The sequence below is a fragment of the Nipponia nippon genome, unplaced genomic scaffold (genome assembly GCF_047370975.1).
Source record: "Nipponia nippon isolate SJK-2023a ecotype South Korea unplaced genomic scaffold, ASM4737097v1 scaffold_2, whole genome shotgun sequence".
Classification (NCBI taxonomy): domain Eukaryota; kingdom Metazoa; phylum Chordata; class Aves; order Pelecaniformes; family Threskiornithidae; genus Nipponia; species Nipponia nippon.
Window position 1 is genome coordinate 112,411,624 of NW_028262336.1, and position 23,876 is coordinate 112,435,499.

Here is a 23,876-nt window from a genome sequence, read left to right on the forward strand (position 1 = left end):
CTCAACCTTTGTATGACCAAACAGTGTATCGATTTGAGTAACTACCTACTAAAACGTCTTCAAATTTACCATTACTCACTGGTACTGTCTTGTAGAGCTGACATGGTATGCAAAATGGAGGAATACCAGTATACAATGTAGTTGGATACAGATGACACTGAGGAATCCTCTCTATGCAACCATGGTCTATGTACTGTACCTATATGAAAAGAAAAGCTTTCCTGAAATAATTCCTGTTTTTAAAGTGAAGTCTAATAAATGAAAATGTTCATTTACAGCATTTACTTTTCTGGAGGAAAAAATAATAATTTGCTGATCAGTAGGTGATGTGACAAAGTAGAAATGAAGGAAAGGATTAAAACACTGGTATGGCAGATTAGAAGTTCAGCTTCTAAACTTGTCTTGCAAGAGATCCTACCTTTCATGTAATAACCTACAGCAGCTTAAAATTGAAAGAAATAAAAAATTTGTTAACTGGGATAGTGTCAGACTTGCAAATCTACATTCAAAAAGCATGAGCAGACTCGAGTTTAGATAAGATTAACTGCTACTTAGAAAAAATAGCTCTATACCTGTGCAGCAGGAAGAATTCAAACCAAACAGCCAGCCATTACTTTTTGGGTGGGGGGAAGCTAAACCTAAGCATTTTCAAAGCATTCCACATATGATAATAACAACAGAAGAAGAAAAAAACCTAAAAGGGATTACTTACAGGTGATCAAGGGTAGCTTTTTACTTAAGAATATTTATCATCACCAAGAAAACTATGGGAAAAATTGTGACAACTGAAATAGGCAGACAGAATTAATCTTTAAAATAAATGTAAAAATCAGGACAGTTATCACACTTTTAGGCAGAATGAGCATCTGGATAGTCAGGTCAGCTGAATGAAAAAAGGTGTGATAATAAGTTTATTTTAGAGGATTAGATTATTTGCCCCTCCCCCCCCTTTTTACATACATGTGCACATGTTCATGCTCACACACACGACATATAATCACTTACCTGGAGAGTACTACCACTGAGTTCTACAACTTTACCTCGATACCACATGGTATCTGATCCTCTTACAACACAAGCTTCTCCCTTTTTCCAGCTGTAGGGTTCCAGAAGACCAAGGCATTTGAAATGATTTTGTATTTCAGTCATCAATTTGTTTAGTTCAATTTCTGGGGGAAGAATAAAAAAAATTCAAAATAGTTTGTAACATAGTAGCACAAACTATTTCCATCACTAAAAACCAGTAGATTCAGATGAAGACATGTATAAACATAAAATACATTTGCTGCTCTAAAAAATGTTTTCCAACACTGATACAATATGTATGTTCAACTTCTAGTATAAGCAAACAAGTTACTACTCAAACAAAAAGTAAACTGCATTTCCAATTGTGAAGCCACTAGTAATTCTAGATTCTAATCTCAGAGAAGAAGCATTTATAAATTTTGCAACTGACACCTCGGCAGCACTAATACATACAGCCTCTCCATAAACAAGACAACAGATTCCCAGAAACAGTGGTAGCACACCATGAAACAACAGAAAACAGGTGTCCAGAAGACCCTCTTCTGCTATGGGTGCAGTCTATAGCAACAACTGCAAGAATACAGTCTTGGGCAAGTGGGGTTACTGTACTTTGAATTTCAAAGTTTTATGATATGATCTAACAGTTAAATGTACTTGTAGAGTAAAAGAAAATTAAAAACCAGAACGTTCTCATACAGAAACATTTCTCTAAAGCACAATATATTATGGTACTGAAGACTTGACACTGCATCTGCCAGATGAAAACATACCTCTTTCGAACAGTACAAACAAAAAACATTAAGAGATACAGAATCTGTCACAGTACAAATAAAGAGCCCAAGGAAACTGGGTACTGAGCTTACATGGAAGGAAAAAAAAATCCAGTAATATTTGAGAACCAGCCTAACTTCCAAGAATCTTTAGGACTGTATCTTCGTTATTATTAGTAAAATGTATCACGATCTCAACATTATAAAATAAAGCACTTGCCTCTTTACTCAGTACTGCCTAGAGAAGAGAGGCAAGTAACCTGCCCGTCCAGGTGCCTGGGATTTTTTCATTTCTTGGGCGGGTGGAAGGCCCGGGGAGCAGGTTTTGCTGGGCTTAAGGACGGGGCGCCACCTCCTGGGGATTTGGGCTTCCTCCGCCGGGAGCCGCGGGACCTCTCCCACCACTGCAGAGGCAGGGAAGGCGGGCATGCACCCCTCGCCCCCCAGGCCAGAGGTCTCATCACCTCCCAACAGCAATCCTCCCAGAACTGTGGTCTGGTACAGAACGTGTACACTAGAACACGGATCCGCTATATTCTGATATACCAAAGCTATCATATTCATAAACTTATTTTCTTCTATGTAATCTTACCGAATGATTTTGGTATTATATAAATAGTTCCATCACGTCCAATGCAACTTACTACAGCTTGAAAAATTTTCGCTTCAGGTATAATGGGGCATTTATATATTTCATCCATTCCTGAATGAAGCAGTGTCTCATGTGTTTTGCATGGTTTTTGTTCACTCTCTGAAACAGTGACGTTTTCCTCTGGAGCAGCGCTGTTTTTTCCACATGCAGTTTCTGTATTACAACCATCCAGTCGCGTGTTTTCTTGCTCCAACTGTACTTTAAGATGTTCCTTGGAGGCTGAGCAAGCCATACCAGCTTTATCAGTTCTAGCAGATTCAATCAAATCAGATCAACGTATTAACTGATAAAGAACTTGGTGCGAAGTGCAAAAGAATAAAATAATAGAAGTAAAAAACCAAACACGCAAAGATGGCAAATGCTTGCTAAAATACTGTCAATCAACTCATCTACCAACTTAAGAGAACTGAAACGTGCAGTGGATACAATTAATAATGTTATACTCAAATAAGTTCACTAAAGATGGAGTTCTGTTGCTCTACGTTGTAGACAATCCAAATTTTTGTCTTATTAGCTCATCATGATGTGAATACAAGAGTCTGAAAGAATATAAAAATAAAAGTATCCAAACCTTCTGTTTCTAAAAGCCAAACCCTTTTTAATAAGGTGTTCTGAAATATCAATCAATTGTCCTGTTTCATCTTTGCAAAGAATTTTCACAGGCAAGGCACAAGCCACATCACTTTCCTGGAAAAAAATGAGAGAGCTGGACAACATATTACAATATGCGTTTCCTCTAAACTACAGGCATGTTTTTCATTTTATTGGTACTGACTGCAAATCAGATGTTGTTGAATAACTGATGCTCACATCAGAAGACCCAAAATTCATTTAATCCATGTCACAATTCCCATCATTTCATCAACTGTTCTAAACATGACATTAAAAAAAAGTAACAGAATAAAAGCTTGCTTCTTCCCTTAGCTGTTTTATTAGAATGAACTGCCAAATACAATACAAGCTTTAAACCCACTCATAAATAACTTTGCTATCAGTGCTTTTATTTCCAGACATACTGTGAAACCTCACTGGCATCTGCCAACAGACACTGAACAAATCAAACCCTCATAATTTCACTTTTTTACCAGTGGAAGAAATCAATTACTAATGATGTTCGTACAGCATTGGACTTGTTCTTTCAGTTTCTAAGGCTTGAAAACTAATATACTAGCTGCTGAAATTATTCTCATCAAGAAGATGAGCATCTTGCTCATCTGTCCCTAAAAGTTGTCAGCATCCAGTGATCCCAAAGATGTAAGCATTATTCTTCAGTAACTCAATATATCTAAGACTGTGTTCTTTCCACACTGGGTAGCCAAACTGCTCTAATGCTCCACTGAATAATGAAAATAAAGCAGAAGAAAGAAAAAGCATCTTTCTTCCCTACAGCAAACAGCAATCTAAGCAAGTTCCACTCAGGACTTTTTTTGAAGAATGAAAATATTCAGAAAAAAATTAACAGACAACCTGACAGAAATTTTACAAATACCTCTGGTCTTGATTACAAACCTGTATGATTATTTTTACTTGTGCCCCGGTTAGGTAATAAGATAAACATTCACACACTGTTGCTGTCCACTGTGTGCTTCCACCTGTTGGTCTAACATAGAAAAAATTATAATCTCCTTTAGTACAAGAGAAGTTGGCATCTCCTAAGCTTACCGACAAATCCTTCCCTTTACCGAGTTTTGATTTTTTTGAAACTGCCTGTACTGTCAGGGAAAAAAGACAATGTCCATTATGGTCAACAGTAAAAAGAAATGGTTCTTCATCTCTGGATCTATAAGTTAGGGAGAATTAAAAAATATAACCCCAAAACTTCAAAACTGAGAAGGATCATGAGTTCCAAAAGTATGACACCTGTCTTAACAGAACAAAGGAAAATCCATACTTCATCTGCAAATCAGGCTTTTTATATTCATTCAGGGAATGGGTATTACAAACATGATTATTTTTTCTTCATAATATAGATAGCACACAAACAAATGCACAAGGGAATACCCCAGTTCTCTCTTTTCTACAGTCTAGAAAAGAGAGATCTCCTGTCCATTTTCATGAGATCTAATTAATCTTAAATTCTGAGCCAAGGAAAGAAGTGTTCAGTAAAATGAAAAACCTTTATCATCTGTCCAGTATTTTATAATTCATCCTATAAATATTCTTTCTTTCTATAGCACGGTTTCTGCTTTACTGGTACATAGCATAACCCTTAGAAAAAAAAACCCTTTATAAAACAAATCACAGCTGCCATCGCATTTCTTCTTTATTCAAAAAACAAACATCCAAATAGATAATCAGTGCTAACACAGGAAAATATTAAGTTATGTCATTATTAGGTTTCTAATACTGCTACTCAGTATAAGGGAAAGACTACCTTATATCTGCCAAGGAACATTCTATTGCTAATGTCCTAATTATCTTCATATTTTCCTCAAGTTTTCTTAGACAGCTGATATCCACTGTTTTTTCAGCTCCAGAATCATAAAGTATTACCTGTTACAGACAAGAAACACGATGAAACAGAAAACCGCCCCCTCTTAGTGTTATCTGTAAAGAAAGACAATTCAAAGTATGCCTGAATACATAAACAAATTCAAATGAACATTACCAGGATTCAATGAATGGCCTTTGCACTGAAGTACTCCATCACACAACACAAATGACTACCACAGTGTATTGAGAGGACAAAACACACAAATGTACTCAAAGGGGGTTAAACAACTTTACAGAGGCTGTTACTTGAATATTTCTTTTCCCCTACTTCAGTTATGTTGGTGCATTTAAATTTGTAAACTGAGAAATGCTGAAATAGCTCCCCTCCACGCCTTGCTCTTCTTTTGTTCGAGGGCTCTTAGCCTTAGAAAGCAGATGATGCAAACCAGAAGTATAGAAAGTCCCACTTCTGTTTCCTACTAACAAGACCCATGGGCATAATTGGATGATGGTGGAGAGAACCAATGGTAATCCAGTCCTGGATTATCTGTATGATTAAAAAGCCACTCTTACTTTTGAGGTAAGTAGTTATCTATTCATGAAATGCCTCTTCTGATGCTCCTTACTCTTTTTGAATGAGTGCAACAAAACTCATGTTTAAAGCAGCACTGTGTGAGAAGTTACTGTGGAAAATGTTACACCTACATGGCACAGTGCATCACCATCAGTTTAGGGTTCAAGCAACAGCATGATTACAGGTGTTCCTGTGGTGCTGCACCCAGTTCAGCTGGCTCCATCTTTTAGCAAGGATCATTAAGTTTGAATCAATGTGACCCTCAGGTTCACACAGCTTCTGGAATCCAAGCTAAACCATCAGGCTACAGCTTGGGAATCTGTGCTACGTGGCAAACTGTAGTGTAAACATACACAAAGTCAACCTCATGAGCCTTCCTCAACTACCAGCTTCCCTGCTAAAGGCATTTGAGCTTTGATGAGACAGTAATCTTATTTGCAGCAACGTACAATGTAACTTAAACTCTCAACAAAAGCAAAAGGCTGCATGAGGAAAATGTTAACGCAGAAGTAAGAAACAAAGATTTGACTTTATTTTCATCAATGAATGCTTACAAACTTTAGAAATAGAAGTATGAACCCTCTTATGACGGGTTTACCTCTGCACTTGTTTCAGAGACAATCCTGCTTATTTGACCTCTTTGCCACTGTTTCAAATCACGTACGTAAACAGCACAGTGCATACTACTTTCCCACTTCACAGACTGCGGCTGGGATTCTTTGTAGATGGTAGCCATCTTTTCCTGTAAACTAACATTCAAAAAAAGACTTTTCTAGTGGTAAAATTTTATCCAGTGAGTAAAGGCTTTATTTAGCCCATTACTGCTTAAATAGCATACAGTAAAGTTTTAGTAACTGTTTAACAGACACATAGTATTGTAGTTTTTCTTCATGACATGTTAGAAATACATGAAATGGAGCTTCAAAACACATGCAATCTGATTAAAACTCTGTAAAACTATCATGTTTTCTTAAACAATGGAATTAATCTGAGCGATCCTGATCCTTCTGTATAGCACTATTTGAAAGATGCACTATTTTCTCTTGACAACTTGAGAGCGTGGTACTCATTTAGTGTCACAACTAATTCAGTAGGACTCTAGGTAGCTACATGCAAGAAGGTAAAAACATGAAAGAAAGGAGAAATAAGAGGCAGAAAATAAGCAACTTGCACTAAGCAATGATATTTCCATTTAACTGTCTTCAAACAGTACGCATTATTACCTAAATGTTACCTAAATATCTACCAAAGGAATGTTGATACACTATGTCTAGAAAATACCTTCAAGCTTTCCTAAAAGCATATTAGAATCATGTTGAAAGAAATAACTTGATTGAAGTTCTATGCCTTATGATATCTGTATTACTTAACAATATTTCTAACAGAGGAATGAGGAGAAAAGAAGGAGCCAAAAGATTTAATCCTTCTGGACAGTGTTGCATTTATCAGGCCCCAATACTTACTACATTAGAACCAATTTGAAATAGGGAGTTAGATCACGTACTTAATTTGGAATCACAAATATTTAATAGTCCACAACATAGTGCCAATCTGTCTTCTGTTCCTATACTTTCCTCAACAAAACAACGTCAGTCAACAGCATTCAAAAGAGTACCCAGTGCCAAATGCAACCCTAATCAGAATTTGCTCTAACTATACTTCACCAGTTTGTAATAAGAATGCCTTAACTTGAGAAAAGTTGTGTTGAATTTTAGTACCTTTTCAGTATACTTTCTGATGACAGCCACTGTATAAAAATTTTACTAGGAGACACAACATGACTAATTCTCACTTGTAGCTCTTTCTTAGAAACTGATTTGAAATCTCCTTCATCTACAGATTCCACATCTATAGGATTTGAAGTTTCCGAGGTTTCAGGAATTTCTTCTAGAGGAACATCCCATATTTCATTAGGCCTTACAGCAGTACTTTCAGTGTAACTGTGAAGAGCATAAGGTAATCAGAATGGAAACACATTTTAAACAAAGTGAAAAAGAGCTCAATAATCACAGTTCAACATGACAGGAATCATTCAGCATGAAGAGTGAAGAAAAACAAAACTTAGAAAAGCAGAAAAAAATCCCAACAAAAGACAAAAACATTTCTAAATGCTACTTCTGAAACACTCATGATAGTAACTTAGTTTTGTTCTCTTTCAGAAGGTATTCTTGCACATTCTACTGACAGATGAAAGCACTAAGCAATATAAGCTGCCAGCAGAAAAGCAAGCCGGACACAAATGGGCTGTTGAACATAAATGTTTGTGTCTGGCTTGAAAGACATCAAATTACTAGTATCGTGCTTCTGGAAATCAGTGTTGCCTCTGAGTGAAAGCTGCAATGTTCAGCTTCTAAGATGCGTAAATATTCCTTTCAGAAGTAAAGAATATTAACATTAGCGAAACATTTACCTTTCTAACATTCCCTGAGGATACAAATACAACACAACTGGTGCTAGCACTTTCCTAAGTAGAGTACTGAACGAAGTATGGTCATGATAATACCTTGATGAAAACTTGTTTAAATTGTGTGAACTGGATAGAATAAAGCCCAACAGCAATCAAGAGTTGGCTGGTATGTATTTTGAGCCACAGCCCAGCTTAGTACCAGTCTGTGTCAATTATGCCAACTAGAGAGAGAGATGCAAGAGATTGCAGTTTGGAAAAAAAAAAAAAGCCCTTAATGCAAAAGAACTGGCTTCTTGTAAACATCACTGACTAAAGGAGAGAGCAAGCATGAAGTTTAACTGCTGGCCATTTCTGGCCTCAAGGAAGAAACTCTTTTCTGTTTTCAGAGATTGACCACCTGTCTTTTCCTTCCCAAGAAGGAAACAAACTGCTCTGTCAGAGAGAAAATTCCATAAAGTATTCAATCATGTCCTACATACTGCTACACAATTATTTATGCAAACCTTCCTGATGCAGGTATTTGGAAACTGCTGGGTAAAACAGCTAACTTGTAGAACCAGGAAAGAAATGAACACCATGGCTCATAAATATGCTTACCTTGCGTACAACTAGTCTGAACAATGAAATGGACAGAGGCAATCTGCCACGGAGAGTTCTCCCAAGTGAAATACATGTCACGTGTCTTACAACCCCCTCTCTAGTAACTCCAGGATAGCATTTTCATTGCAAATCCATCAGAAAACCCAATCAATTTAGAATGAACTTCAGACTGCAAGGTTTCTTTCTGGAATTCTGTATAGACTAGCTCCTATCTCAATGCAAGAGTAAGGTTACTGATGTTTGCCTGTCCGCAAGTCAGTTTCAATGGAGCGCTGTGCTCTCCTGCTTATGTTGTCTTATACTAGTTTACAGCTGGCCTGGGTATCCCTCAACAGCATTAAACATGGAAGAGTAATCATAACCCAAATGCGATTCTTAATGACGTAAAGCAGAATTAAATTATTCACCAGCCTCTTGCCTTTTTGCAGACACCCATCTTCACAAATGGGAAATTCAGTGAGCAAGTGTGACAAACGAGCTCTGGAGGGCAAGAGATCTAAGTGCACTGGAAAACAAAGCAAGCCAAAAACCCCCAAAGCCCCCACAAAACAATCTTGCCCCCCCCCCCCCATCATTCCAACTAAAAGACAAGGTGCACTGGGTGTAAATGGCAAGGTGTTGGTAGCTGGGGAGAGGGGCTGCAGGGGTGACTTCTGAGAGATGAGGACAGGTGCTGCCCCATGGCAGACACAGCCCGTTTCAGCCGCTTCTGCAACAGACCCTCCCCAGGACATGGCTGAGCCCGTCAGTGAAGCTGGTGGCACCTCTAATTTAATGAAGGGCAGAAAACACCAGGGAGAGAGAGGAGGGAACAGAGAAATAACATAGAGAACACCAAGGTCAGAAGAGTAGAAGGTATTTTGTGGGGGAAGAGGCACACTCCTGAAGGGACGGAGGCCCATGGAGGGCCCATGCTGGAGCACAGGAAGAAGAGAGCAAGCAGAAAGGAGCAGCAGGGAGAAACTGCTGCGTCCTGACCCCAACCCCTGCACTGCTCGCTGCCTCACCGAAGGGACGGAGCATAACCCGAGCGTAGGGAGGAGAGGTGCTCGGAGCGAAGTTGAGCCTGGGAAAGGAGCAGGGTAGGTGCTATACATGCTTGTCTTTTGTGTCCCAATGCCTGAATCAGTAATTAAATATTTATGCTAATTAGCAATTAAGTTAAATTAAGCCTGTTTTGCCTGCAACAGTACTTGGTAAAGCGATTTCCCTGTCTTTATTTTGACCCATAAGTTTTCTGGCTCCTGTTTCTCCTATTTTCTTCCCAGGCCAACTAAGAAGGGGGAGTGAGCGAACAACCAGAAAATCCACATCAGTGAAGTTATCAGTGTTACACAGCAACTTATATTAAAGTAACACATCCACTTGTTTGCAAGCCGCAAGCAGGCATCTAAGTATAGCTGCAACACAACAAACTACCCTACTGACAGTCACAAAACAATTCAGCTGTTCAGGTTTAAATAAAGCTGCTTAATTTTACAAAAATCTTATTAAAAATTGTGACTAGTACAAGAAAAGTATTACTAGGGTTTAGTTATATTTCTGAGCTAAGAGATGAAAAGCCACTTATTTGCTTCCTCCTGAAAAAAAAAAAACAAATTCAGGAATTCCCTTTTGGAATCAAAACTTTCTATTTAACAATCTTTTTATTTTTATCAGTATTCAAAAATTATTAATGAAAGAATAATTAGATTTTCATGATTATCTTTTTCATGGATTATCTTTTTAAAAAGCCAACAAATTAAATGCAGCAGTGTTATCTCCTTATCAGCCTCATCTCCCCCAGCTGGCTTCCCAACTATTCTGTCTGTAGCTGGTTATCTGAGTATTTCTTTTCTAGTAACAGACCTTCCAAAGAGATGACTTACCTTAGGTACGCGTTAAACACACAAAAGTGTCACTTCTTTTCTTACTACAGGGGAATGGGAACCTTAATGATAACCAGTTTGGGAAGATTTGGCACTTAAGCACATTACAAGTATGATGTAAACATTAAATCTCTAACTTTTGAATCAATTTCAATAAATTATGTTAGTCAAGATTTAGTTTGAGAATTCAATAATGCAAAACTGCAGAGGTACACTCTGTAACTTATGTCAGTTGATGAATGTGATTTGTAATGAATTTATCACAAATGTGGTAAATTCGAGCCACTGGAGGTAACATACTAAAGCCAGTGATCTTGTTACACAAATTCAGTATTTTTAAATACTTCGAGTTATGCACAGTGTATTTACCTGGGTATGTAGGATGCTAGGTCTTCTTTAACTAGCTGGCAGTTAATACTAAAGCTTCTTCCATGAACAGAAGAGTCAAAGAGTTCAATAGATAGGAAGTTATTATCTAAAATTTCTGTGAATGAATAATATAAACATAATTAGTGCTAATCAATGACAGTATAAAGCCTATTTATGGTTTTGCAGACATGGCAAATGGTACTAAGAGACAGAATTGTGTAAAATTACATTTGATTTATAAAATAATTGATTCTGGGAGGCTTAGTTTTGCACATATCTATAAAATTAACTTAAAATACACCAACAATTAAAAAATATTTTTGTACAAAGAAACCAACTGCTACATGTAATTTTATTTATTAGATGACTTCCAAGCCATGATTCCACAAGTGCTGAAAAATAACTAGCCGCATATTAACAATAAATGGTATTGAGAAAAATCATACTAAGGCATATATGGTTTTTTTTGCATGACATTTTAGAGCAGCAACCATCACATTCCCAGCTACCAATAAAGTCAGGAAGAGTCAAGGATAGCTACTGCTTTTGGAAACAAGCCCATCTTAATAAACCAGAATATTTATATCACATAATGCTGGTGTGGTCTGTAAGAGAAGACATAAACAGAGCTTTTGTCAGAAGTTGTATCTGTTATGTCTCCTCGAATTAGTTCATGTTTACATATTCTCACTCCAGGCTACCTGTCTCAAGTATGAACATAAGCATTTCAAATAAATACTGTTTGAAATATGAAAGTGCATATTTCTACATTTGAGTTACTTTAATAATATTTAAATATAAATTAATACACTCTTGATAACTTACCAACAACTGAACACAGCAGAAGTTTATCTTCAGTCATTTCTTCAAATCTCTCCTTGGCTCTTCCGTTCCACTCATTTGCCCCTTTGTAAGGCTCAATGCAAGCCAGCCTGCACCTGATTGCCTAAAGAATAACTCAAATTATGTATCCACCATCACGTATCAAGACCACCTCATTTACAGCCAAATCGCAGCCTTTACTTTGCACTCATGCAGGACAGCAAGACAGCATGACCTTGGCTTCTGGTTCCACATTACCATTGTTTGATTTGATTCAAAATGATCCCCTCTCCCTGCCAGCAGCTGAGCATGAACCTCAAATTCAGATACATTCTTGCTGAAATAGAAAGGGCTTACTTCTCCTTGCCTCCCTTTATGGTTAGGCATACAATCAGCTGCAGAGATCAGGAAAGATTACTGCAGAAAGGTGACAAAGAAAGCCTTCATCCTGTTTTGCTTATTGTGATGTAATAACCCAGACTCAAAGCATCTAAGATTAATACGACTATACCACTGCAGAAGTCTGAAGGGCTAAACACAGAGACACCAGAGTACCACAATACCTATGTCAGAAAATTCCTGCCAGATGTTTGAAAGGTATTAATTAGGAGACATAAAAAGAGAGACATGCAGGAAATCAGATGAGACTAAGTACTTTGATTAAAAGAATTTTTGTTTAGCAACTTTATTGCAAACTTTGGTGGCTACGCTATGGCTCAATTTTAAATTAACTGTGAGTTATTGTTTCCTCCTTCTTGTTTATTGCACCAGAAGGAGAGTAACATAGGTGGGGGAAAAGGGAGAGAAAGGAAATAAAGACAATAGAAATAAGAATGTTTTGTGCAGATAGTCTTAGGATATGGGCAGTCAGGAAGATGAAAATAAGACTGACTGACAGGTTAAATAACCATTAAAAGAAAGGGTTGTGGATGACAAAACCAACACTACATTAAGCACTACTCATTCCAGTCTTGGCCAAGATTTCTGCACCACCCAAGTCCACCAAAATGCCTGCAAACTATATTAATGGGCTGAAAAAAGTTTGACTTCTCTTGCAACAGCCCAATTCAAATCTCAACCAACCAACCTACATTTGAGGTAATGCAATATGTGATCACGTGTGAAGACTTACCAATGCTTAAATGCAACAGGACAGACCTGCACAAGCAACCTCACTTCTGATACTCTTACCTTCTGAATGCTTCATTTTGCAATCTTGTGTTCACGTTTCAAAGAATTTTAAATCCTTAAATTTTTTTTTTAAATAGAAAACATTTGAAACCATAGCAACACATAAGCAGATTCAAGCCTGCTGATCTTTCTATTACTCGCATTAAAACTAATGGCAACAGGAAGTTGTTATTTCTTACATAAAATTCAAGTGTAAATACCTTGCCAGAGTGTTTCACTGTAACCTATACATGGCATAAGAATACTGACATTTGAGAATAACTGATGGGTTTAAGTTTTTTTAGACCATTCTCTGGTGGTGATATACTCATCTGTATCCTTAACTCTTCAGCCCCTTCTCCTTTATGTTCAAAGTGAGGAGGCCTAGTAGCATGTGCTCAAGAGCTGACAAACTGAAAGGATTTTTCTGAGGATTTAGATTTGGTCAATAACAAGCAATCAGTTGGAATGATGGGATAACATACAGCAAAAATCCCAACACCCTTATTCATTAGCCGCTCTGATCTGAAGCATTAAGACATCGCACTGCAAGAACATTTTGCCATTTTCAGAATGCTTCCTCTCCCTTGCTTTTAAAAAAGGCTCAATTATTTTGACTGAAACTTTTCCCAGAAACATCTGCTCAAAATATAAACAATTAAATCCTATTTTCAGTAAAAGATGCTGGTCAACCTTAGTTACAAAAATCACTACTTCTGCTGCCTACAACTGGTTCAAAAACCCCTATCAACATATGAAGCTTTAAAGTTTAGCATAATTATGGTTGGCAACCAGAACTATCAAATGAACAGCTGAAGAAAAAGAATTATTTTCTACTTATGTGCGTTTTTTATTTGACAGAAATACTTTGCCATTTCCTTTCCCACTCAGTTTTTCTCCTTGTCAGAAGGGGGAAACTCCTACAATACCTAAAGTTAGGAAAATACCAAACTTTAAATGCCATAAACCAAACAAAAATATAATTTTTAAAAAAGACCATCATTAGATCATCATTTGAAAATGAAGAAATGTAAAAATTAATTCAGCTTAGTATGGAGTAAAAGGTACTTGAATTAAACACACACACAATGTATATACATACCTCCTCACTGCAAGGTAACATTAGATTTCATTTAAAACTGAATGATATAAAAAAATTAAGAGTTTTCAATGTGCACCCAAAACATATTAAATAAGTCACATCATAAACTCTTGTGAAAAGGAACTTGCTTAACATTTTATTTACTTCAGAATGTTAATAACCCTCTCTTTCCCCTTCCACCCACTGAGATTCTATTAATTTTGAGTATTTAATCCAGGCAAGCACTAATTTACCTTTTCTGGAAAGCTCAGAAACTCCTTTTTTACCCTGCGTATGTCTTTAAGAGTTACGTTAGCAACGTTGCCAAAGTCAACATATTTTACCATAACTTCTTGACGACTTGGCAGCCCTTCAAGAAAAACAACCCAAGTTATTAAAATAAAAAATGAATATCTGTTACAGGTTAAAGCACCAGAATTTCAGAGCAAAATCCACATTTGCACCATACAATCATAAAATACCACATTTTCAAATGTTCTATAACCCAATTCAAAAACTATATTCTTTAAGAGCCAGCTCTTTTAGGTTCCTGAAATGACAGTTAGCATTTTGGTCCCCTTCCACCTAATCACTTTATGAGACACTGGCACATTAAATACATGCCAAGTAGACATGTCAGCATACAGGCACGCTACACTGCCCATACAGGCAACACAGAGGTCAGCCCAAGTACACCTTCCATCCCCTTCAGAATTACTACGGGAAATTATTAACCCACACTAGTCACACTCAGCAGTTGGCTACAATAGACAAATTTGTAGTTCAAACTGTAATAGTAAGTGAAACATTATTTAAAATAACTGTATAATATAATTTCAGTAATATATAGAAAATGAAGTATACTACTTCTCTTTATTTAAAAAAAAAAAATAGATGTATAAAACACTCCACTAATAGCAAAAGAATATAACATGAATTAGTGCTACTGACTTTATGAACTGACCTGTTAGTATAAGAATGCCTAGTAAAAATAATGTCTGTTTGCTACTATTCATATCCAGTGTGTGACTCTGATCTAGTACCACATCTGATTTTGCAACCTAGCATTAGAGTGAAAAAATCAATACTTCACCTATAATCTGTGCTCTGTACCAATTTCCATCTTTCTGTTTTGCAATACAGGCTTGGCCTTCAACCGGGCAGACAATTTCAAAGTTTTTCCCATACTCGTGTTTATATACCTCCTGAATTTTCTTTGGAAGAGCTGAGGAATCCAGGCTATCTCCCTAAAGTAAGAAAAACAAAACATACATACACCCCAGATGTTCTTATTTTTTTAAAAATGGCATTTTTGCTCTTTCAAGAGACATTATTTCTAGTAGTGTACTTCCTAGCCCCCCCCCCCCCCATTAAACAGTGGTTATGAATACATGAAGTGAATTAAAGAGCCTAACATTTGTTGAATATTGCCCTGTTCAATCATCACTCTAAACAGTAAAACACTACATACCCACATAGGAATTAACCATGTAACGAAACTGACAAAAAAAATGTTAACTTTCTGGAATTCTAAGAATTCCTGGAATTAATCTAGGATTAATCTAGGATTGTAGGAATTAATCTCATCTGTTAATTCTAGGAATCCTAAAACTGGTAACAAGTGACAGAAATTAATGGAAATTGTAGCTTATTTAATGTGGACGACAAGTAGCTCAACATTAAAAAGTTTTTTTAGTTTTATTTAAACAGACCTTATTTCTAAACTTACCAACTGGAGATAGAAATCACTTGGACTATTAATGTGGCAAACTACAACAGAGACTTCTTCTCTTTCTTGTGGAATCTTAGGTGGACTATATTGCAAAACGGTATTATTTTCTAACTGACTGGGAAGCTGTGATCTAAACCTAAGGTAAACAAAATGAAATTTTGAATAAATTCTGTCAAAATTCACTGAGAAGGAATCCTTTTATATTCAAATGTCAAGTTTCCCATAAAAAATGCAAAATGGTCTTATAAAAATAACTTGATTCATGTTTGTATGAATAGCTTGAACTTTCCTTCTTGCAGTTGGTGCAGCCAATTCTCTCTAATCCTTCTCCTGTCACAAATGTAACATATGAAGAACAATATACGGCAGCTGCCTCCTAAAAAGATTTTGTTACTTGGGATGCAGTAGCATACACTTAAATTGTTAAAAAAATACAGTAAAAGGCTAGAATTCACTACACTGGCAAAACCATTTTCTTTGAGATTTCCTTTTCCTCACTTATGAGAAAAAGCAATTACCTGAGGAACACAGATGCAGTAAAAAATTATCTCCCACTGTTCTCACCACCATAACTAGTTACGCTCAAATATAAACAAAGACCTTTCTCTGTGTGCAGCAAAACGAACTATAGTATCCTACAGATTTGCATGGCGTACCGCTGTCCCCAAACACCAAAATGCTCACGTTGTTCTCTATCTCCTGCCTCTTCCACTGGTCCCTCCAAAGCAGCTCTCCTCCGTCCTAATGCCAATATCAAGCTCCCCCTTGTGCCTATCGTTGTGCTGTATGCATCACGTGACGTGGCTGGTTCAGATGTGCTGACTGGCCTGTTACTGCCTACCAGCCAAACCAAAGAGATAAAAGGCTGACTTCTGTATGTTTTTCTGTCCTTGGTGGACACTAAGGGCTTTTCCCTTCAACCCCCTTGTTACTCATACTTGTACAGAAATTTACATTTTGTCATTTTCTAAAATAAAGTTCATTATCCAAATAAAGCCCTAGTGCAAATGAGTATGCCACAGTGCTGATTAGTGAAGGTGGAAAACAGGAAATCAACAGATATTGCTGAAGATTAATACATCACACATTAATATATCAAACACTCAGAAACAACTTGCTTGGTAAACTTCAATTTATAAGAATTATGCTGTTATCATTTATGGCATAAGAGCATAAACTAAAGGAAAACACATACCTTGCCAAGTCTAAAAAAACTAATGCATCCTTGAGAGACACTGGCATGTTATTGCTTATTTTATTAAATGGAGGTTTTTTCAAATCCACAATGAGAACACCATCCTCTTCTCTAAATATTGTCATTAAAACAATTTTATTATTTACCATTCCTAAAAATTTTTTCCTTGCTTCCTCTCCCCAGCCTTCACTCTGTGTTAGGAAGAAAGAAAAAGTTACTGAAGATGTAAGAGAATGTTAAAACAAAACCCATAACTTATAATTAAAAATAAAATAAATAAATAAAAAAAAAATAAAATAAAAATAAAAATAAAATAAAAATAAAAATAAAATAAAAATAAAAAAAATTAAAAATAAAATAAAAATAAAATAAAAATAAAATAAAAATAAAATAAAAATAAAAGCAAGGAAGGGAGCACAGACACATCTGAACAGGTGAAATGCTGAACACACTGTTAGACTATCTAGTCCATAGCCAGGGCAGCACTAAACAGTATTCTTCTATGATGGATTTATAAGTGTTTTTAACTGTATAAAACTGAGTCAGATCAAAGGACTGCAGTTTCCACCATGTTTCTTTTAAAGATTCAAGATTTCATCCCCTCTGATTGTTCTGATGGATAAACCAGAATTGTCATACACTGTTTCATCTCATGACTTACATTTCTGCTATCCCAATTCGTTTCAAAGTTTATTCTTATCTTTTTGTGTCTTTATACAAATGTACAACATAGTTTGGTCAATTTACACACTTTTCCTCTCCACAACATCCTTCTTGATGTTTTATTTACCTTGAAAAACCCTGTCTGAATTTATTTCTCTTGGATCAAGTTAATGCATTTCTCTTTTGATACTGCAAATTTGTGCCTTTTAGGTGTGAAAAAAATGAAAGCACATACAAGGAAGGCATTTTACCCACAGCTGTGAAAATTGTTCCAGATCTTTCCTATTTAAAGCTGTTTCAGACAACATCAGACTGCTAAAAAAACCCCCAAACCAACCAGCAGTTATACTGTCAGAAATGCACAGCTGCATTGGACATAGTTCATTCCCTTGTGAACGTGGCAAAAATAAAGCCTAATAAATAAGTGAATATTGAAGAAAATAATGTTGTATGTCCTTTTTCTAAGGGAATAAAGGCAGAGAGTGATTTATTTGCTGTTATACTGAAAGAGAATAAATAACACTTTGCAATATGTGGCAAAAAAAAATTAAATAACAAAGAACAATCCCTGAAAAGATTGTCTTAAAAATTCTGAAGCCATTTCTTCTCTGTCTGGTTGATTTTTGAAAGTTACTACTTGCATGAAGTTATCAGACAGCCACGAAATAAGAATATCAGTTCTGCAATTTGTTTTTAAATTTGACAAAAGAACATGTCTAGAGTAAGAGTAGTGAGATTTAAGCCTGAAATATGTATTCGTAAACCAGGAGGATTTTTAACACAGACTGCTATAAGCTCTTGTTTCCTTTCCAATGAAAGCAATGCAACTCATCTTTTTACAAGAGATGATTTAACTTTTTTTTTTTAAATAAAATATACCCTGTACTCCTCTCAGGTTTCCTTCTGTTTATACTGGAATAAGATCATTGTAAATTATGTATTTAAGTTCTTTAACATAAATCTTAGGAAGGAAAAAATCACCTGAAATAGCACAAACAGCTTTTACTTACTGCATTTTTGGGAACAACATCCTTCAATGAACACCGTACTGCTAAAGGAGGAACAGCTGCAAGTTCTGCCTCAATATGCTGATCAGGCTTCCTTACAAACAAACAAATGTCATCTGTTTCAACAGCTTGCAGAGTAGCAGGTTTGGGCCTTTCAGTGGGAACGTATCTATTGTCAATGGGAATAAAAGCAATGCTAGCTTAAAAGAAAAGCAAAAAAACCCCCACCACCAAAGAACCCTCAAACCCAAACCCTAGACTTAAAATAAAGGTCATTATTGCAATAATTGGCATAATGTCATCTCAATGAAACAAAACTAGAAAGTCTCAATGAAATGCATTTTTTTTTTTTAAACACTGAGGACTCACGTGTTCTCTTTTGCAATGTAAGTCTAAGTTAAATATTTTAACATGTGAAGGCTTGTATACTTGTGCACTTACATACACTGCCACTTTTTCTGTGAGAAATACCTATGTACAGAACATTAGCGTCATTTGGATATCTGGTTATCTGGTTGTGTGAAGCTGATGGAGGACTTGTTTCTTAATAAAGATCCTCTTGAGTAACAATAGTCAAGGACAATTGCAGACAAAAACCTCTCTGTAAACATACCCTGAGTAAATTAGAACTACAGAGCTCCCAAAATCAATCAGGAATACTTCCAGCAGTGCAATATCACAAACTTTGTATCTTATTGGACCACAAGGCTTCCTCTCATTTTTACTTCTTAGGGGAATTAATTCAGTGATAGTTCCACGGCACCACATTCCAGTTTCCTTACTCTTAATAAAAGTTCTAGCACCTATACAGAAACAAATAAAAAAAGAGAAAGACTGAATTCAGTACTTGTAGATATTTTACACTGGAAGTATTATTACAGTTCTGCATAATGTTCCATTGTTGCCTATCTTCCACACAGGTAGTAAGAGTGCTACTGCTAAAATAAAGACACAAAGACATTAAAAACCTTGTCTCGATAGCCACCACAAGTTTTCTCCCCACATTCATTTACACAATGTCTGTAAGGCTAGGAGGTGTTTGGCTTGTATTAAGACGTAGTTTCTGGCAAACTTCCTATACCTCTTAGTTAAGTGCAAAGAAACGACTGAAGTTGAGGGCTATTACGTACTTTTTATCAGTTTTCTAAACACCTTCTAGAAGCGAGTAACATTATCAACATGTGGGCTAGAAAATAATTTTCATGATTTAGCAATGTATTATTGTCTTTCATTTTTAATTCCAGAATGGTTTCTATACAGTTAGTGAACTTTAAAAAAAAAAATCATCTATCCACTTGAAGGGAATATTGCTTGCATGAGAGAAAGCTGATTTACTCAAGTAATGAAAGAACTAGACTAGTCATTAAAATCAGTATACTGAAAAAAATATCAGTTAACAATTACCACCTAATGTTGGAAAACATTAAGTTTACAGCCAGGCGTTTCAACTGCTTGTTACTCTAACCACTCAATCTGTTGAGGTTGAGAAGAATTGCAGAGTCTTTTTTTACTTCTGTTTTTGTTTAAGTGATTTAATAAAAGCCTACTTTACCAAACAATGTGTACAATGTTTCCTGAAAAGAACTGTAGATTCCAGAACATATAAGGACCACTTTACGATGTAAAGGGTAGGGGGGAAGAGTAAAAAAAAAGATTATTATACTAAGGAAGACACACTGCGAGATAGTATTTTAAGCTAATGCAGACCTTTAGAAATTAGTAATTTACCTAGTTCCAAAGCATCTGAAGGCCAGAGATACGAACTCTTACTACAACAAAAGTTTTTCAATTTCTTCTCCAAAACCGCTGCTTCTTTCTTCTGTGAGTATCTCCGAATATAGAAGTGGCATGGATTTATAACATGGCTTACAAACACTAGTTCTGTCAAACCTAAGTAAGACATAAAACAGATTATCAAACAGTCTCTAAGTGACTCCAACAGATATTATTAGACAGGTGATTATGTTTATGTTGCATTAATCATAACATTCCCTCAAATAGCTTTTAATCTGACAAATCTGCTCACACTTGTTTCAAACTAGTTACCGTGTTTGCTTTCTGATTAAATCCGCTCTTTTGAACTACCTCCCTTATGCTACTCTGGAAAACAAAAGGCTGTCTCACTGCTTACGAGGTGGTATCCTGAATTTAAGCAGGTAATTCAGAGTTTTTATTCCCTCTATTTAACAGAGGAATAGGAAGCTTCTAAGAAAGCAAATTAGAGAGATTGAGACTCCTACCTTTAAAAACAGGTATGCTACGCACTTTTGTACAGTTATTCAGTGATAATGCATGAAGATCAAGAATGGCCTAGAGCTAGCCAAGAGATGACCCTATGTAAGAGTACTTCTGACTAAGCATCCAAATCCTTTGTACTGCAAGCACCTCCCTTGACTTGGGATCCAAAATGCAGGTTTCTCTTTCTGAAGCTACTCATCAAATGTGGTGGATGGGTCAGAAGGTTTTAGAAGCCCAGCAACTCAATTCCTACAAGAGTATTTTACACCACAAAACTTCCTGCAAAGAGTGGACAGCATCATCTAGATCCAGTGTCACCTGCATGACTGATCAGGGCACAGCAGACAGATTTGCAGCATCCTAGAGCACTGCCATCTCTGTGCCCATCTCTGAACTACAACTGATCGTGGGCAAAAGATGGTACAAACAATGTGGCATTTGAAACATTCTGAGCGTGGATGCAGGACTGTGACTTGGAAGTTTAGGAAATGCAGTGTCCAGAACAGATGCAAGATTACTCCTGGGCATTTCCAGTGGAAAAGACGGTATCTGAGTAAAAAGTCTGAATGACTTGAAAGATTTCAGCTATAGATACACTAACTCTTCTGGATCACCCCTGGTCACCATGTCCAATGATGTGATGAGTCAACTAGCTTAAGCAGACCAGGAAAAGCATGTAGTAACAGTCACTTCACTAGATCAGTGGAGGCTGGTACCTCCAGCCAAAAACAGTAACAGGAGCTGGGCCAGTTCTGGATCACTAGAGCCAGGTGCATCCAGAAGAGATGTTTTTAAGCTGTTTGACTATGTTCCTTAAACTAAATGCAAACAAAAAACCCCAACAAACCACAGCTGCCTGAAAAGGATGTGAAAAATTTGTCAAATATTATTCGTCTGGTAACTAACCCTACCAGCAGGAGATAATGAAAAAACTCATTATATTGAACTTCAAATTATGCTTCCCATAATCCAAAAAGATCCAGTATTGCACAAAATACATATTTTAGCATATTACTGATAAAAACAATCACATCAGGTAACTCCGTGATCATTTAATCTCTTAAGATCTTGCTCTCCTAGTGTATATGTGAGAGATACTCAAGTGTCTGGTAAGGCTCAAACATCACACAACTGTGACAGCTGTGAGGTGTTTCTCTCTCCATGAGAATTCTTTGATGTCTAATAAAGGGTGAGCACACACTACACTAACTTCAGTGTAGGCATCAGGAGAATTTCTCTGCTAACTACTTATTTCCACAGAATTTGTTATGGACTTAAACTGCTCAAATTCCCTAATACTCTGACAAGTCTCACTAAGAGCAGTCAGGGAATTCACAAGTTATTGGACAGGAAATTGTTAGGGGAAAACGGACTTACATAACTCTGAGGCTAAAAAAAAAAAAAACCAACCAAAGAAAAACCAAAAAAAACCCAACCCAAACCAAACCAATGTAATTTCCGTAATCTTTTTTCTTTGCAGATGTTATTTTGTGTCCTAGATGAAGGCACATCTTTTTGCAGCAGTGCTTCTTCCTCTGTCAGATTCTTAGGTCAGTTTCTTTCTTTCCCAATACTGCTATCTCTACTCTTCAACTTTTATTACCATTTACACTCAACAACGAACAAAGCTCAAAACTCAGCACAAACTGTGCCAACAAAATTTTTTAATGAAGTAGCTTATTTCCTCAAATTACTCTCTGTTTTGTACATTTATCTGTTCACTCATAATTCAGAAAACCAAACACAGATGGAGGGAGAACAAGATAACAGTTCAAAATTCAGTATATAAACTACTGACCTAAGAAATGGGTCCCACTGTTCACAGCAAGCACTGCTGTCATTACATCAAATATCTGCCAGGTGTTGAGAAACACTGCCAATGTTGAGTTTCTGAAGGACTTCCTGTATTATATCTTCCAACTACGTGCTGTTATGGTAAATCTTGAAAGATGGTACAGTCTTTACATTAGCAAGGAGAGCAGACCAGGGAGTGGTTTTGCAGAGCAAAACTGCTAAGAATGATATCTGCACTGTAAGCACCTCCCAGATTAGTTTTAACTGGAAGGAAATCAATTCACGTGCCCCAAGTCTGCTCTTACATGTGAGCAAATACATACTAGCAATGGTCAGATCTGCTTCCTAGTACATTCCTGATCCCAACTGGAATGCTAACGTATGTGTCCAACTCTCCAACAAATTCCAGTGTCTGCTCTCACTGCTTAGAGGATGGGTCCCTTCTAGTAAACTAAACCATTTACGAGATAGCAAAGCCACTAACCAGCTTTGTGTTGAAAAGGTGTTTCCTTCTTGAAGAGCTTCTTCCTCTGTTTATCAGCATGATATTCTGTGGGAAACTCTTGTTTATTGTTTTAGGAGAAAAGTTTAAAGAATTAGGTTAGTTGAATATTTATACATATGTAATAAAGCAGCAAACACAGTAAAGAGAAATTACATGTATGGTAAGGGTACTGCAAAAGCAAAAATTCTCATATCTGATGTGACTGAAACAGATGCACACACAGTGACTATGTGCACACAGCCAGCCCACATGCTAATTCCAAGATTACAAAACTATCATTAAAATTCTTAGCTTCAAGACATGCAAAACTCATATAACACTGCAGCTTGAAGGAATTTTGTTCTGACAAGAGTTTCATGAAGACCACTGGGATTCTGGAATAAACTATTTCAGACAGTCATGCCCGAGCTCTGATATTTACATCACCTTGATCACAGCTATATGCTACCACAATTACTGTCACATACCACCCCTACCCTCCTCCTCCCCCATAGGGATTTTCTAGGTATGTTGCAGATGTAGAACACACTGAAGTTACGCATCTTAACTATACTGTGGAATGCATCTATCTATTCCCCCCCTATTATCTAATTGGAATTCCCATGTTCCAACTTAGAATCATAGAATCATTTAGATTGGAAAAGATCGTTAAGATCATCAAGTCCAATTGTTAACCTAGCACTGCCAAGTCCACCACTAAACCATGTCCTCAAGCACCACATCTACACATCTTTTAAATACCTCCAGGGATGGGGACTCAACCACTGCCCTGGGAAGCCTGTTCCAATGCTTGACTACCCTTTCGGTGAAGAAATTTTTACTAATACCCAATCTAAATTTCCCCTGGCACAACTTGATGCTGTTTCCTCTCGTCTTATTACTTGGGAGTAAAGACTGACCCCACCTCTCTACAACCTCCTTTCAGGTAGTTGTAGAGAGCAATAAGGTCTCCCCTCAGCCTCCTCTTCTC

At 36.7% G+C, this 23,876-nt stretch overlaps 1 protein-coding gene across 1 annotated transcript in view; it reads right to left on the reverse strand.

The window, feature by feature from the left end:
* RNF17 (ring finger protein 17) overlaps nucleotides 1–23,876 on the reverse strand; it is a 53,220-nt gene that overhangs the window by 12,059 nt on the left and 17,285 nt on the right. Inside the window, exons 13-30 of the mRNA XM_087757440.1 lie at nucleotides 22,886–22,963; nucleotides 20,098–20,259; nucleotides 18,983–19,172; nucleotides 18,373–18,538; nucleotides 16,700–16,890; nucleotides 15,502–15,640; nucleotides 14,866–15,019; nucleotides 14,027–14,142; nucleotides 11,525–11,645; nucleotides 10,700–10,814; nucleotides 7,174–7,395; nucleotides 6,054–6,204; nucleotides 4,823–4,941; nucleotides 3,958–4,048; nucleotides 3,020–3,135; nucleotides 2,389–2,696; nucleotides 1,006–1,169; nucleotides 80–199 (exon numbers count right to left, since the gene is read on the reverse strand). Coding sequence (XP_087613566.1) covers nucleotides 80–199; nucleotides 1,006–1,169; nucleotides 2,389–2,696; nucleotides 3,020–3,135; nucleotides 3,958–4,048; nucleotides 4,823–4,941; nucleotides 6,054–6,204; nucleotides 7,174–7,395; nucleotides 10,700–10,814; nucleotides 11,525–11,645; nucleotides 14,027–14,142; nucleotides 14,866–15,019; nucleotides 15,502–15,640; nucleotides 16,700–16,890; nucleotides 18,373–18,538; nucleotides 18,983–19,172; nucleotides 20,098–20,259; nucleotides 22,886–22,963 — 2,723 coding nt within the window. The remainder of the gene's footprint in view (nucleotides 1–79; nucleotides 200–1,005; nucleotides 1,170–2,388; nucleotides 2,697–3,019; nucleotides 3,136–3,957; nucleotides 4,049–4,822; nucleotides 4,942–6,053; nucleotides 6,205–7,173; nucleotides 7,396–10,699; nucleotides 10,815–11,524; nucleotides 11,646–14,026; nucleotides 14,143–14,865; nucleotides 15,020–15,501; nucleotides 15,641–16,699; nucleotides 16,891–18,372; nucleotides 18,539–18,982; nucleotides 19,173–20,097; nucleotides 20,260–22,885; nucleotides 22,964–23,876) is intronic.